The sequence below is a fragment of the Peromyscus leucopus genome, chromosome 6, assembly GCF_004664715.2.
Source record: "Peromyscus leucopus breed LL Stock chromosome 6, UCI_PerLeu_2.1, whole genome shotgun sequence".
Classification (NCBI taxonomy): domain Eukaryota; kingdom Metazoa; phylum Chordata; class Mammalia; order Rodentia; family Cricetidae; genus Peromyscus; species Peromyscus leucopus.
Window position 1 is genome coordinate 75,048,809 of NC_051068.1, and position 16,633 is coordinate 75,065,441.

The following is a 16,633-nucleotide window of genomic DNA, read 5'->3' on the forward strand; positions in this document are numbered from 1 at the left end:
CTGCTGGTGAGGATGTAAACTAGTGCAGTCACTATGGAAACCGGCATGGAGGCTTCTCAAGACAGAACTAACTGCCCTATGACTGAGCTGTACCACTGTTTGGGATACACCAAACGACATTAAGTTCTACCATAGAGATGCACGCACATCCCTGTATATTCACACTGTTCATGTTAGCTAAGTCCCGGGACCAGTTTAGACATCAACAAATGTTTGAGGCAAATGTGCTTTAGATACACAACGAAAGTTTGTTCAGCCATAAAGGAAAGTGGAACCATGACATTTGAAGGAAAACAGATGGAAATGATTGTGTTAAACACAGCATCCAGAATCAGAGACGATTCTGCATGTTTCCCTAGATTTTAAATTTCATATGCATACGGATATATATGGGTACTGATATAGGTCTAGGTCATGAAGCCAAAAAGAAGCCTATGGGGGTGGTAAAGAGGTGTAAAGGTGTGGGGGAGGGTAATAGAATACGTGTGAAAGGGAAACAGAAAGGGTGTGCAAGAAGAAAGAGCACTAGCCAAAAGGAGGCAGGTGGGGGTCGGAAGGGAGGTGTGAGAAATGACAGTGTATGTGTCTCAGCGTCTTCTCCTGTTGCCGTGATCAAATACCCTGGCAAAAACAAGTTGAGAGAGAAAGGTTTGTTTTGGCTCACAGTTCAGGACTGCGCACCACAGTGGGAAGCAAAAGCGGCGGCTGGAGATGGACACAGCCGGACACGTCCCTTTCCCCATCGGGAAGCAGAGGGTAATGAATGCGCACTGCCAGTCAGCTCACTTTCTCCTTTTTATTCAGTCCAGGATTCCAGCCCAGGGAATGGTGCCACCCACCGTGGGCGGGCCTTCCCACTCCAATTATCCTAATCAAGATCATCCTCCACCAGCATGCCCAGAGGCCACCTCCCAGGTGATTCCAGAGCTCATCAAGTTGACGGTGGAGATGAACTATAATAGTTGGGCAAGGCTGTAATGAAACCCATTTGTTTGTGTGCTAATTTAGAAACCAATTTTAAGAACGAGAGCTCTGATGTAATGAAATTTTATCTTTCCGAGATAGGGGTTTCTCTCCTAGTTTACCTCTTAATATTTGCAGCAATATCGTCTGACATTAGATGTGTTTCGAGAACATGAGTAAGCTCTTTTGTAATTAGAAAGCAGGGGATTGGTGACAGCATTATGTGGAAGCTGTGTAGTTTCGCACAGATTTATTCCCAATGCAAGAAAAGCTGAAATAGAAAAAAACAACCACCTCCGCGGGAAAGGCTCTGCATGGCTTTCCATTTCATTTTCTCTTCAATTTTGAATGAATGCCTGCAATTGAAACCACTTCCCTGGAGAAATGCACCCCAGCCTCACATGTTGGGGGCTGACTTCTGTGTATTTTTCTTCTCAACAGGTCCACTGGCTCACAGTGCCAAAAGCCGGGGTACCCATTTTATTATTCTGTGCATATTTAATATTTCCTGGAGCACTGTCTGGTCCTAATGGGCTGCCTGTCTTGGCTTCCAGCTTACTGACCCGGGTATGGGTTACTGTTTCTGATGATGGGCCAATTACAAAGTTGCACTGGTTTTGAGGGCTCTGTCCTTTGCCCTACTTTTTTCTCCCTAAGCCTCATTACCTTTATTGCAGACTGTGAGATTTTTCAGGAACTCATGTAAGATATTTTAACAAATGCCCGATTTCTTTCAAGTCCTGTGGAAGGCAGCAACAGTAGGATCAAAGACACGTGAAGCAGCTAAACATGGCATCCTGGGGTAGGAGGGATGTGTTTCAGCGGCAAAGCTGGCCCCGCAGCTGGCAGGTTTCAGTTCTGCACCTCGGAAAGCACTTCTCAGCCAGGCACTGAAATTAGACGCCAGGATCCTGCCCCCACCCCGTGTGGCCAAAATAGCACCTTTTCTTTGTGTTTCCGGCTCAGACAGACTCTGTGTAGTAACATGGCTTAGGTAAATACATTTCTGAGTAAAGTCTTTCTTTTCACTTTCTGGAAATGTACTGGTAAATGCCTTTTGATTGTCCTTGTTTCCCCTGGCTTAAACAGTTCCTACCTTCTGTGTGCTATTAAATCATGCACGTGTGTGTGTGTGTGTGTGTGTGTGTGTGTGTGTGTGTGTGTGTGATATCGAAATCAGTGCCATGCAAAAAGGCACAGGAAGGAGGTAAAAGATTTTACCTAGCACATGAAAAGACAGAGGGAGGATATATTGAAATACACTGCAAAGAGGCAGCTGGCGAGCTCCCAGGGAGAGGAGATCGCTGCAGAAATGGGGTGAAGCTATTTGGTCTTAATTTTACGTGGCATTCCTGCTGGGTAGCTAGCCAGCCTGGCTTCTCACTATCTTGTTAAGTGGTGAGTTTTATAGTGTGCATTGTTTTCACGAGACTGGTCACCCCAGGCTGTATGGGTCATTAGGAGTCAAGTTCTGGGTGTCTGTATAAGACACCAAAAGCCAATATGGTCAGACTTGAGATGACGATGACCTGGTTGTTAAAGCAGGGCTTTAGTTCTTTCTTTTGGCCTTTTGTCTTTACATTTAGTTGAACCATGAGTACCCCCTTGAAGACAGGGACTTCATTTACCCCAGCTCCATGTTGTAACTGTCTTTCCTAACATCATAGCTTTCACATGAAAGATGTACATAATAAATATTTAATAAATCAGCAAGTCTCCCCAAAACATTGGTTCTCATTTGGACCCATTTTTCAAAGAGTATGTAACAAAAGTGCACAGTGACTTCTAGAGCAGAGGTTCGAAGACAGTTTTGTTTGTTTTAAGAGATTCTATGTGTATGAGTAAGGTTTGCCTGCATGTATGGCTGTGCACCGTGTGCATGCATTGCCCTCAGAAGCCAGAAGAGGGCGTTGGATTCTCCAGAACTGAAATTATGAATGGTTGTGAGCAGGCATGTGTGTGCTGGGAACAGAACAAGCATCCTCTGCATGCAAAATAAGTGCTCTTATCCACCGAGCCATCTCTCCAGTCCCTAGAACACAGTTTTACATTAGCATTTTTAATTAGCTTTTTTTCATTTGTTTTATATACTGACCACAGTTTCCCCTCCCTCCTCTCCTCTCATTCCCTCCCCCCATCTACCCCCTCCCTATCCACTCCTCCTCTGTCTCCATTCAGAAAGGGGCAGGCCTCCCATGGGAGTCAACAAAGCATGGCACATCAAGTTGAGATAGTACCAGGCTCCTCCCCCTGCATAAAGGCTGGGCAAGGCAATCCGGCCTGGAGAACAGGTTCCCAAAGGCCAGCTAAGCACCAGGGACAGGTCCTGATCTCACCACTAGGAGCCTTACACACAGACCAAGCTACACAACTGTCACGCACATGTAAAGGGCCTAGGTCGGTCCCATGCAGGCTCCCTAACTGTTGGTCCAGAGTCCATGTGCTCCCAAGAGCTCAGGTCAGCTGTCTTTGTGGATTCCTCAGTCATGACCTTGAATACCCCAGCTTGTACAATCCCTCCTCCCCTTTCTTCAGGAGGACTCCTGGAGCTCGGCCCAGTGCTTGGCTGTGGATCTCTGCATCTGCTTCCGTTCTTACATTAGCATTTTTCAGTAGTGTTGCTTCTGAAAACTATTCTGAGAAAGTAAAAAACCAGAGAACAAGGTAGGAACATCTCTCATAAACCTTTGGTTCGTACCTGTTTTCTTAGGCCCACGTGTGTCTTATTTCATACCCTAAGAACACCCTGCCCCCATAAAGGGTCCCCAGGACAGTTTAGGTAAAACCACTAATAAAATCCTATTAAACTAGAAAAAACAGTGCAGACTGAAGGCTAACATGGGCGTTGATATGCGCCACAGGTTAGCATGGACTTTGATATGCACCACAGGTATACACCAATAGAGAACTAGATGCCCCATTGGGGGCGGGGACAAGAGGAGATGAGGGAAGTGGCCTTTTGTCAGACAGAAGCCCATGTCACAGGTTTCTGAGGAATGCTACATGGCAACTTCTATCTATCCACCAGTAGTCCTTCCGCATCTAGCCCGAGCTGAGCCCAGACTGTCATTGGGGACATCAGTGCCCTTTGAGGGGCCTTGGGCTCTCCCTGTGGACCTAACACTTCTCTCCACCAGTAACACACTGTGTGACTGGACACTGAAGGCTTCTACTTCCACCAGAGGTTTAATTAAACGGAGCGTGTGTGCAGCTCTTTTAAAACTCTTATGTGCATCAATATGTCCTGTAGGACACACAGAATTACCTGGGGAGTGACTGATAGATTAATGGACCATAAGACAGTGGACTTCACTCATTACAAAATGGGTGGCCTAAGGAGAAATATATTTTTTTTAATTAACAAGCCACAGACAGGAATTATTTAACTTGGCTGCTCTGACAGTTCCTGCATCCCTTTCCAAGACTCTGGAGGCTGAATGATTTCCCAAGAGAATACAAGTTTAGAAAAAAAAAACCTCCAGCTGGCGCCTTAGACAGAACACTTGCTTGCAGGCAGATGGCAACGTCCCGTGGTGATGTCCAGGCACACATGTAGCCTGGGGTGGTGGGAATGGGCTCAACTCCTTTAACTGAAATACACAGCCTCCACTGACCTCCTGCTCTCAGTGAATGTGCTGGTTTCATTCCGCTGCTGTGGTAAAGCCCTCTGGTAAACACCAACTCAGGGGAGAAAAGGGTTTCTCCCATCTGACTGGTTACAGTCCACCAGTGAGGGATGGCGGGGTAGGAACTCAAGCAGGACTTTGAATTAGGAACCATGGTAGAGTGCTGCTTGCTAACAGGCTCACTCAGGTTCATGCTTAGCCAGCTTGCTTGTATAGCCCAGGGAATGGTACTGCCCACAGTGGGCTAGGCCCTCCTATGTCAATTAATCAGTGCAATCCCTCACAGACATGTCTACAGGTCTGTCTGATTTGGGAAATTCCTCAACTGAGACTCCCTTTTCAGATGACTCCAGGCTGTGCGAAGCTAACTGTTAAAGCTAACTAGGACAGTGAGTAGGCAGACTCTATTCATTGACTGCTGTCCTGCCACTTCTAAATTTTTAAGAATGAACAAAATAAAATTTTAAGAATGAACTTATAGGACTGGAGAGATGGCTCAGAAGGTAAACGTGTGTACTGCGCTTGCAGAGGGTGGTGGTGTTGGCTTTTTACTCTTTTGAGGAGCCCACCACCCAGCTCCCAAATAAATCACACACAGAGGCTTATTCTTACTTATAAACACCTGGCCTTAGCTTGGCTTGTTGCTTGCCAGCTTTCCTTAACTTAAATTATTCCATCTACCTTTTGCCTCTCGTTCTCTTACTTCTGTAAATCTTACTCCTACTCTGTGGCTGGCTGTGAAGCTGGGTGGCTGGCCCCTGGAGTCCTCCTTCATCTTTGGCTACTTCTTTCTTCCCTCCCAGATTTCTCCTTCTATATATTCTCTCTGCCTGCTAGCCTGCCTATCCTTTCTCCTGCTTTGCTATCGGCCATTCAGTTCTTTATTAGCCCATCAGGTGTTTTATACAGGCACAGTAACTCAGCTTCACAGAGTTAAACAAATGCAACATAAACAAAAGTAGCACACCTTAAAACAATATTCTACAACAAGAGGATTTAATTTGAGTTCCAAGCACCTAGATCAGGTGGCTCACAACTGCCGGTAACTCTAGTTCCAGGGGATCCAACACCCTCTCCTCACCTCCTCGAGCACTGACTGTACTTACATAATCATACACAAATGTACATGTGCACACACACCATTTAATAATGATAAATAATAAAATAACAACATTTAAAAGACTGGACTTACAGCAAATAGCTACAAGTAAAAATTACTTATAGCAAAAAGTAATGTATGGATAGCCCTTTGGGGATCATGAACTATCAACTCTTTGGTTCCAAAATAATGTTTTTGGTAGTTTGTTGGAGGAAGTCATAGCAAAGTGACACACAATGGATGGCGTATACAACAACAGTAAGTATGTTGTCTCACAGTCTAGACTGCAAAGTTAGTTCCGTCTGAGAGCTAGGAGAGAGAGTGCATGCCAGCCCTGTGCCCTGGACCCTGGGGATGGCCAGCCTGATTTCCTCAGCTCACACCTCTCTGCTCTCATCTTCAGCTGGCGCTCTCCCAGTGTGCATGTCTGTGTATAGGTTTTTGCAACTTTTTTAATTTTTAACTTAATTACTTTTTGACATTGTCTCGTTATGTTGCCTACACTGGTCTTGAGTTCCTGGGCAAAAGGGATCCTCCCGTTTCCACCTCTGTACAAGCTGGGATGGTAGATGCACACAATGCTGCCAGCTTAACTTCCCCTTTTTGTAAGGACACCCACTCATCTGAACTCACTCTATCTGCAATGGCCCCATGCCTTTGCACATCTGTGGTACTAACCACAGATTTGGGGGTAGGGGAGTATATGCACACAGTGACATGTGTCTTGTAAGCAAAGCGGGAATTGTTCATGTCCCATTTTATGAAGAAATGAACCTCAGAAGGTTGTCGTATATTCATAGGGAGTGAAACCCTGTCACAAACGCAAGTGGCTGCCGTCAGCGCAAGCTGCAAGGTGCCTCTTGCTCTCAATTTGCTGAGCTAGTCTCAGGCCAGGGGAGTAAGAGCTGCGGCTACACTGAAGGGTGGGGAGACGGGGAGTGCTCACCGAGGTCTTGTGGAAGTAGGTTAGCAGATGCCCAGTTACTAAGAGCACCACTTGCGGCCCCCGCCCCGTGGCTGAACCTCAGCAGGGCTTGCTCCAAGGCAACTGTCGACTCCAGGTTTTCCTTGCAAGTTAGCTCTCTCTGAAGGGAGGTGGGTACAAGGAGCTCATTCAGGACGGAACGTAAAATGCTGTGCGCCTCCTTTCTCTCTCCATAACGTCACTCTTTGCTTCTCTGTGCTTCTCCTTTGTCCTGCCTGTTGAGTAACCACAGTGTGGGTGTCAGGAGCGTGTGAGCCGCCAGCGGCTGAGTGTGGCGGAGCCCACTCCTGATGATGTACGTGGCAGGGCAGGCCGCACGAAGGGGAGCTTCTTGGAGAGGGCTTTGCCAATGCACCCTTTAACCTGCTTCTTCTTCTTTGCCTGGTCACTCTTGCCAGGGAAACCCAGTGCCCTCCTGGAACACAGGATCCCCTAAGCAGAAGGAAAGGACACTCCCCCATCACCCCTGCCCACTGCGCACACCAGCCCACCAGCCTCCACTCTGAGGAATACAGGATTGAGTGGCTGAGTGTAGATCTGAGAGACACTCTAACCTTGGCTCTGCCACTTGCTAAGTGACTTTAGGGAAGCTGATTAATTTCCATGTCACTCATAAAGTGGAGGCGATGCACTTGTTTGCCTCATAAGGTTATTGCATGGGTAGATGATGTGAGCTAGAAGTGTGTGGGGGACAACATGTCTATCACACAATTCAAGCATCAGTGAGTGTAAACAACACTCTCCTGTTTAGCTATTTTCTTTCTCAAGTGTCATTTGTTAATCTGTTAATTAGCAGCTGTCAGGATACATGTCAAAATCAAACAGTGTTCGAGTCTGGATGATGGAATTGTGGGTGATTTTATTGTCCTATTTTTGATTGATTATTTAAGTTTCTAAACTTAATTGTTTAGTAAATATATATCACTTTTAAAATTTTTAGTGTTGGGGGTAGAACCTAGGGCCCGGAGCAGGCTAAACATGTTTTGTTTTTGTTTTTTTTTTTTTGAAAAACATTTTTTCATACACAGTATTTTGATCATGTTTCTCCTCCCCCAATTCCTCCCGGATCCTCTCCACTCACCCAACTGTATGTTTACTCTCTCTCTCTCTTAAAAAGCAAACCAAAAACAAGAAACACACACACCCCACAGCCTCCTCTTCCAAACCACCCCCCGCCCTCCAAATCAGAACAAGCAAAAGACTAAGAAGAACAAAACCTGCCAAAATAAAGCAAAATGAAACAAAAAGTCCACAAAAAACACCAGAGTTTGTTTTGTGTTGGCCATCTACTGCTGGGTCTGGGGCCTGCCCTTAAGTGTGGTTTATGTGCCCAGTGAGACTCCGCTGGCGAAACTGATGTTCCCTTTGCCATCAGATGCCGACTGTAGATAGCTTCTGGGTCAGGGTGGGGCCCCATGTCCACTTCCCACTCTCCGGGCTGGGACCCCACCTGCCTTGAACCTGTGCCCGTCGTGTGTGTGATGCAACGGTCTCTGGTTGCTGTAATGCCCCCTTTCATTGCTCATTTTTTATTAATTTGGGGTTTGATCATTTCTTGCCCTCTACTCTTTTGGGGTGTCAGTTCTTCCCGTTGTTCTAGAGCTTTCTTTCATGTCTGTCACTGTGTTGTTACTATGAGATCTCTCTAGTTTTCTGATGCAGGCACTTTGTGCTGTGAACTGGCCTTTTAGAGACACTTTCATTGTGTCCCGTAGGTCTGGGTAGGTTGTGTTTTTCCTCTTCATTCAGTCCTAAAAAGGTTTTAATTTTCTTCATTTCTGCATTGACCTATTTTTCATTTATTAGTGAGTTGTTCATTTTTCATGAGTTTATATATTTTCTGCTGTTTCTGTTGTTGATAGCTAGCTTTATCCATGGTGATCAGATAGGATGCAGTGTGTTATTTCAATTTTCTTATATATGTTGAGACTCACTTTGTGTCCTAGCATGTGGCCAATTTTGGAGAAAGTTCCATGACCTGCTGAGAAGAAATTTAAATTCAAGTGCTACTTCCTGATGACTAGGCATTCAAATATATGAGCCTGTGGGAATCATTCTCATTCCAACACCACAATACCCTTGTGTTTGGTGCATAAATGTTTAGAATTGCAATATCCTCTTGATTTTTTTCTTTAATTTATATGCAGTGTCCCTCCTGTCTTTTCTGATTGTTTTGGTTTTGAATTCTATTTTATCAACTATTAAATAACCTTTTCTGCTTGTTTCTTGGGTCCATCTGCTTGGAATACCTTTTCCATCCTTTTACCCTGGGATGATGTCGATCCTTGATGGTAAGGTATGTTTCTTGAATGCAGCAGAAAGGTGGATCCTATTTTCTAATCCAGTATGTTAGTCTGTGTCTTTTTATTAGGGAATTGAGACCACTTATATTGAGAGTTATCAGTGAGCAGCGTTTATTGATTTCTGTTACTTTGTTGTTGTGGTGTGGGTCCTCCCTGTCTTTTTTTGTTTTTGTTTTTGTCATTGTTGTTGTTTTGAGACAGGATTTCTCTGTGTAGCTTTGCGCCTTTCCTGGGACTCACTTTGTAGACCAGATTGGCCTCAAACTCACAGAGATCCACCTGCCTCTGCCTCCCTAGTGCTGGGATTAAAGGCGTGCGCCACCACCAGCGCCCGGCTCCCCCCTCTTTTGATGAACTGTTCTATGAGTATTTATTCCTTGTGTTTTCTTGGATGTACTTAGCCTCTACAGATTGAAGTTTTCCCTCCAGTGTCTTCTATAGAGCTGAATTTATAGTTATATATTGCTTAAATTTGGTTTTATCATGGAATGTCTTTCTTTTCACAATTATTGTAATTGATGGTTTTGCTGGGTATAGTAATCTAGGTTGGCATCTGTGGTCTCTCAGTTTGTAGAATATTTGCTCAGGCCTTCCTGGCTGTCAGAGTCTTCATTGAGAAGTCCAGTGTTAATATAATGGGCCTCTCCTTATATGTAACTGAGTCTTTTTTCATTTGGCAGCTTTTAATATTCTTTCTTTGTTCTGTACATTCAGTGTTTTGATTATTATGTTTCACGGGAAATTTCTTTTCTGGTCTTGTCTATTTGGTATTCTGTATGCTTCTTGTACCTTGAAAAGCATCGCCTTTAAATTGGGAAAATTTTCTTGTATGGTTTTGTTAAAAAATATTTTCTGTGCCTTTAATCTGGGCTTCTTTTCCTTCTTTCCTTCTTCTATTCCTACTATTCATCAGTTTGCTCTTTTCATAATTTCCCAGATTTCCTTGATGTTTTGTGCCTAGACATTTTTAGATTTAACATTTCCTTTGACTGAGTAGTCCATTCCTTCTACCTTGTTGTCAAGACCTGAAACTCTCTCTCCCATGTCTTGTAATCTGCTAGGGAGCCTTTCCTTTGTGGTTTTTGTTTGACCTCCTAAGCTTTTTATTTTCATTTCCAATTTTATTTTAGCTTGGGTTTTATTTAGTGATTCTATTCCTACTTTCATGTCTTGAAGACTTAAAATGTTTTCATTAGTTCATATAACTGTTAGTATTTTTACAGTCTTCATTGGGATATTAGTTCATATCCTCTTTAAGTTCTTTGAAAATATTCATAATTACTATTTTTGCAATTCTTGTCTTGTGCTTCAGTTAAGCTGCATTTCTCAGGGCTTATTGAAATAGTCTCACCAGCTTTCAGAGGAGGCATATTGTCTTGGCTGTTCATGCCTGTGTTTTTGCACTGGGATCTAGGCATCTGTAGTTATAATATCTGGGGTGGTTTTTGGTATAGCTATCTAGTCTTCTTTTGAGTGGGTAGTTCTATTCTTTGGTTGCTCTCGCCCACTCTAGATCCTAGGAAAGTATGGTGGCTGAGGAGTCTCGTGTAGAGATTGCTTCTGTCAGTTGGCAGATAACACAAAGAAATGGAGATGGTCTAAGAGGAAAGACACAAAGGGGCAGAAGGAAATGGCTAGGGAGACAGAGGGTCCACACCAAGAGGCAGAGTCCCCAGGGAGTGGCGGTGGGTGAGGAGAGGGGCTCCTTCCGGCAGGCTAAGAGCAAGTCTAGAGAGGTTGGAATGGGGGACAGAGAGGATGGTGAGTCCCTACCTACCTTTGTGGTTTCTCTGGTAGAAAGTGTTTTTCTGCAGGCCAGCAGCTGACGCAAGGGAATGGAGGTGGGCTGGAAGGGAACAATGACTGGGTTAATAGGAAAGAGCTAAGGGGACCCAGGGTCTGTACCAAGAGGTGGATGGAAAATGGGGAACTTGCAGTAGGATAAAGAATAAGTATGTAGGAACAGGAATTAAAGGGCACTAGGGACCCTGGGTTTGTACCTAGATGTACTTTATTGCTACATCCTCAATCAACTTGTTTAAAATAGGGACAGAAGACAGTCGCTGAGAACCTACAAGGCATGGTAGACCAGGTATGAGTGCATACAAAGTGGAGAAGGCATTACCACGTAGAGGTGAGGGTCTAGAGAAAGAATCAAGAAAGGAAAACAAATTATACAAGGAGGTGGGCAGTGTTGCTAAGGGTAAGGCTGAGTAGGATGCAAGTTCTCTTCCAGTGGCATTGGGCAATACAGAGAGATATTACCATTGTTCTTACTTCAACAGTGTTTATGGTCTTCTCTGATCTGGAAACAGGAACATGAGATGACACCATCAGATAAAAGGGAAGTTTCTTCACCTGTCCCTGAACTCTAGTGGGATGGGGATGGGATCACTGAGACTTCTAAGGTATCTATTTCTAGGAAGGGCTTATGTGGGAGAAAAACCTGAGATGCCTTACATGGCATGTCTTACACGGGACGGTTGTAAGGCAGTGTGTCAGATGGAACAAAGAAGTAACTTCCTGTTTCTCCATCTCTGTCCATAGTGTTATTAACATCATCATTATCCTGGCTGGAGCAATTGCACTCATCATTGGCTTTGGTATTTCAGGTATGTGCTATCCAATCACAGTCCGTGCTGTGCCCTCTCTGTCAGACATCTTCTCACTCATCGTGGCATGTGGGAAGAACAGGACTTCTCCTCAGAAAACTTCAAAATAGAGCACTTGCTCTATGTGCCTTGTCCTCTTTGCCTGAGACATTTATCTCCTTAGGATTTAGCCCGTTCTCAACAGAGCCCTTAGGGAAAGGGGTAGCTGGCCATGACTATGCCATACTAGCCTCTCTTCAAAGGCAGTTAGCTCATGTCAGTCACAGGGAGCCCTCTGGTCCCTCTTTTGATAGGACACTTCTCTAGAACATCTATTATGGGTGCTATTAATTATGATGAAAGACAGATGAGGAAGACAGCAGCTGTCTTCTCTGAGGTGGGTTGTTGGCTGTTTCCCATAAACCACCTGGCTAGGGCCAACATACTTATTTTAACCTGGTCTGTGGCCAAGCTGTCACTCAGTGATTTAGTCTTTATATTTGCAGCAGCCTCTTTCCTTCATCACTCTCCTCCAGTGTATGGTTTGCTTATTAAATAGCAGCCACAAAGCCTGAACTAAAAAAGACTTGCTATATGTGCATTTGTTTACACAAGGCATCAGTACCCTCACCCACTTTCCTTATCATCAAATATATATTCTACTTATTTTATTTTTTATTAATTTTATTCTAAAATTTAATTTCTCTGGGTTTTTTTTTGTAAGGTTTTAGTTTTACTTTTAGTTATGTGGCTATGTGTCTGAGAGCAGGTTTATGCACATGAGTGCAGTGCCCAAGGAGGCCAGCAGAGGGAATTAGACCACGTAGAGCTGGGTTACAGGCGGCTGTGACCTGCCCAGCATAGTTGGGGAGCCAAACGCAGGTCCTCTGAAAGAGCAGCGTTCACTCTTAGCCTCTGAGCCCTCTCTCCAGTCTCTTGTTTTGCTTTTTGACTTACAGTTCTTTGTAGATTCTGGCTGCAAGCTGGCTAAGTGTGTTACCAGGTCTCTCCTCACCTATGACTTGCCTTTTCATTCCCTTCATATGTTTCAATGAACAGATGGTCTTCATGTTAACATGGACAACTTCATCCACCTTTTCCTTCATATGTGGACCTTGATCTAATCAAGTTAACCAATGTTTGCTTTCCTTGAGGTCATGAAGATCTTCTAAGATTTTAGAAGCTTCAGTGTTTTACCTCATCAGGTATGCGTACAAACCATCTAGAGTGGCTTCTGTGGCATACAGGTCAAGATTCAGTATTTCATTGTGGCTGTCCAGTAGACCCAGCACCATTTACTGAAAACACATTCTTCTCTCTAGTGCCTCCATCATCATAAACAAACCATGCATGTGTGTGTTGATATATTTCTGAGCTTGCTAATCTGCTTCATCCTAATACAGATCGTTCTTGATAATGTGGCTACATTCCAATGTACTGATTGTATGTTGGAAATATTGTAATTTCGGGACGTTTAATACACCCAACCTCTCAAGCACCATGCACACTGCACACAGCACACTGCAGGGTGTGGCCATTGGCTCTAAGATCTTGTAGCCAACTGGGAGCTACACTCACCACTGGTTCCAGCACCGCCATACATCACCAGCACAAGAACACATAAAAGGTCAAAATTTGAAGTGTACTTTCTACTAAATACATATCAGTTTTGCACCATTGTAAGGTCTAATAGTCACAAACTGAGCCACTGTAAGTGGGGGACCATCTATCTTCCTTTTTACTTTCTTTTGATTGATGTTATTTCATCTCTTTTCCTGTCCCCAGATCTTAGGTGCTTTCCTCTCCTTGCCTCTCCTCTCCTCTCCTCTCCCCTCCCTCCCCTCCCTCCCCTCCCCCCCCCCCTCCCCCCCTCCTCTCCTCTCCTCTCCTCTTCTTGCCTCTCCTTGCTCTCCTTGCCTCTTCTCTCCTCTCTTCTTCTCTTCTCCCTCCTTGAGGATTTATGTGCAATAACGATTGCTAGGGATGAGAAACTCATGAGACCACCCCTCCCACAAAGAGCCAGTGACAGTTAATGATTGCTGAGGGAGGGGAGACTCTTTCCTCAGTGATAGAGCCACTACTGAGTCACTTACGCTCCTGTAGCTAGTCTCTCACCCATGCTCATATAAGAAACTCTAATTAAGCCTATTGAATCACAGGGAAGGAAAAAAAAGACAAAGTAGGAAGAGTCTTAGAAGGGAATCCACAGGAGTGTCAGAGGGGACAAGAAGGGGATAATGGGGTGAATATGACCAAAATTATGAAAATCGTAATGAAACCCATTATCATGTATCACTAATTAATATATGCTCATAAATAAAAGGGAAAACACCACGGGCTGAGGATGGATCTCAGTAGCAAAGCACTTACCCGATGTGTAAAATCCTGGGTTCCACCCCAACATTGCAAAAATAAACAAGCAAATAAATAAATAAACAAACATTCTAAATGTGGGCCCCATACAACACAAGCTGTGCTTAAGGTGAACTGTTTGGAAGAGAGGCTGAGAGACTCTCATCAACCCCTAGTTAGAGGATATTCAGGAAGAAAGGTGATGTAGCAGAAAGGTCCCTGGCCCAGGAAGTGCCCACCCACCGGCACTATAGTCACTCCCTGGTCATCTCCAACAGGTCCCCACAGTGGACGAGTTTAAGGATCAGAGACAGGTGGGTCTCAAATTAAACAACTGCATGCCCCTTAGGAGGAAATGTAACTCATCAGAATCAGTCTTCTTACTCTTAAAATATGCAAGACCCATTGGAGAACCTAGGGACTGCTCACACATGTGTGGCATAAATGGCTGACACAGTTTCACACACACACACACACACACACACACACACACACACACCAAATACTATTAATACACATTTCCCATTGTCAATGAATTCATTTAGCACCTCTTGAGAACTACACAATTTCCTGGCCACCCCAAGGAAGACCTCTTTTGAAGCAAGGGTAGTCAAGACAGACATCATCTAATAATGTTCCACTTTTGAATATGTCTCTGTGTTCTTACCAGAAGCATTATACAAGTTGTTTGGAAAATATTTGATATTTCCAAACATTACAATCATCTGTTAAAAACATCTCTTTGCACTTTTTTTTTTTTTTTTTTTTTTTTTTTTTTGGTTTGTTTTCGAGACAGGGTTTCTCTGTGTAGCTTTGCGCCTTTCCTGGAACTCACTTGGTAGCCCAGGCTGGCCTTGAACTCACAAAGATCAGCCTGGATCTGCCTCCCAAGTGTTGGGATTAAAGGCATGCACCACCACAGCCCGGCTCATCTTTGCACTTCTTATATGTGTGACTTTTAGTTGTTTTATTTTAAATTTTTTACATTTATGCACTGTACTGTTGGGGTCTGACACATGCCAGGCAAGCACTCTGTCCCAGAATTACACCCCAGGCCCACTGTTTTTATTCTTAAAGTGGTGATGTCTTGATAATGGGTTGGCTCTTGACTTATTTCAATCTGGCCTTAGTTATCAGCAAAATATGCCTGAAGAAGCCTGGGCTAAGTCCCAGACAGGACTGGCTTAGTCCTGGCCCCCCTACTTGCTAGACACAGGCTACTAAGCAAGTCACTAACCTCAGAGCTTCTTTACACTCATTCATAAAATGGGTCTGATGCTCATTCTTACCTCTTGTGGCTTAAAATGAGCCACTAAGGGTAAAGCATTTAGTACGATGTTCCCTTCTTACCTTCTGAGGCCCTGGTCTGCTGTCTTTCCAAATTGTTGGCATTAATGTTTTCAGTATCCATGATTTAAGGTTTAGCACAGTAAGTCAGGTACACTATTAAGTATGCACTTTACTTGGATTGTATCATTTAGTCCTTTTAAGGGCCCCATGAGGGCGCATCCTCATTTTATACATAAAAGCGCTAATAAAGATCTTGGAAATATTGCCCATTTGTCACATATCCAGGAAGTGACAGTGTGTGTGATATCTTCGCCACGTTCCCACACACCCACATTCTGCCACTTCCCTACATCTTCCCTTTATTTCTCTTGACTTAGTATTTTTCCTAACTTCTCATATGAGCAACTGCTACACACCCACTTTTCCTCTTTGGCTAGCATGGTACCCATAGTTGTTATCCCACCCGAAAACAGGCTGTGTGTTTCCATCACTAAGACATGCGCCATGGTGCATTCTGCATCCATCCAGCGTGTTCTATGCCATTGGAATGTATAGAACCTGGACTGCATTGTGTCAAAGGACAGTTCATTTCCTCAGTTTCATCCAGTGCCACCCCCACCACACTTCCTATGAAATGCTTGCCTCGTGTTTCCTGTACTCCCAATCCCAAATAGCCCTGCTCCTGCAGGGAAGAACCAGTTACATGTTACCCACCTGTGTGAAATTTGAGACACTGAGCTGTGAGCAGCTTGCTCACCTCTGATGCCTCCCACCGCTTTCCTCACTCACCTGACCAGAGCTATGGTAGGAATTGCCCCTACATCATAGCTTTAGCTGTCAACTTGACATAACCCTAGAGTCACCTAGAAAGAGGGAACTTCAACTGAAGAACTGCCCAGGTCACATCGGCATGAGGCTGTGTCTCTGAGATACTTCCTTAATTGCTATTTGATTTAAGAGGGCTCAGGCCACTGTGAGTGGTGCCATCCAGGGGCAGGTGGGCCTGGGCTGGGCTAGATAATAAAGACAGCCGAGGGGCTGGGGATATGGCTCGGCAGTTAAGAACACTTGCTTCTCTTGCAGAGGGCCCAACTTGGGTTGCCAGAACCTACTCAGGGCATCACACTCACCTGGAACTCTAGCTCCAGCAGATCCGATGCCTTCTTCTGGCCTTCTCCTGGGGCCCCGGGCATGCATATGGTATACATGCATATACACAGGCAAGCACTCATATACATTAAAAATAAATATTAGAAAACATCAGGAAAGCAGCTGGGCAAGCAGAACAAGTGATCCAGGACGCAGTGTTTCTCTATGGTCTCTGCTTCAGTTCTTGCCTCCAGGTTTCTGCCTTGGGCCCTTGCTCTGGCCTCCCTCAACCATGGAATATGATGTGGAAGGAAAGCCCAATGGTCTCTCCCTCC

General features: G+C 44.5%; 1 protein-coding gene across 1 annotated transcript in view; it reads left to right on the top strand.

The window, feature by feature from the left end:
* Vtcn1 (V-set domain containing T cell activation inhibitor 1) overlaps window positions 1–16,633 on the top strand; it is a 68,170-nt gene that overhangs the window by 32,439 nt on the left and 19,098 nt on the right. Inside the window, 1 exon segment of the mRNA XM_028877292.2 lies at window positions 11,524–11,588. Within this exon segment, the coding sequence (XP_028733125.1) occupies window positions 11,524–11,588 (65 nt within the window).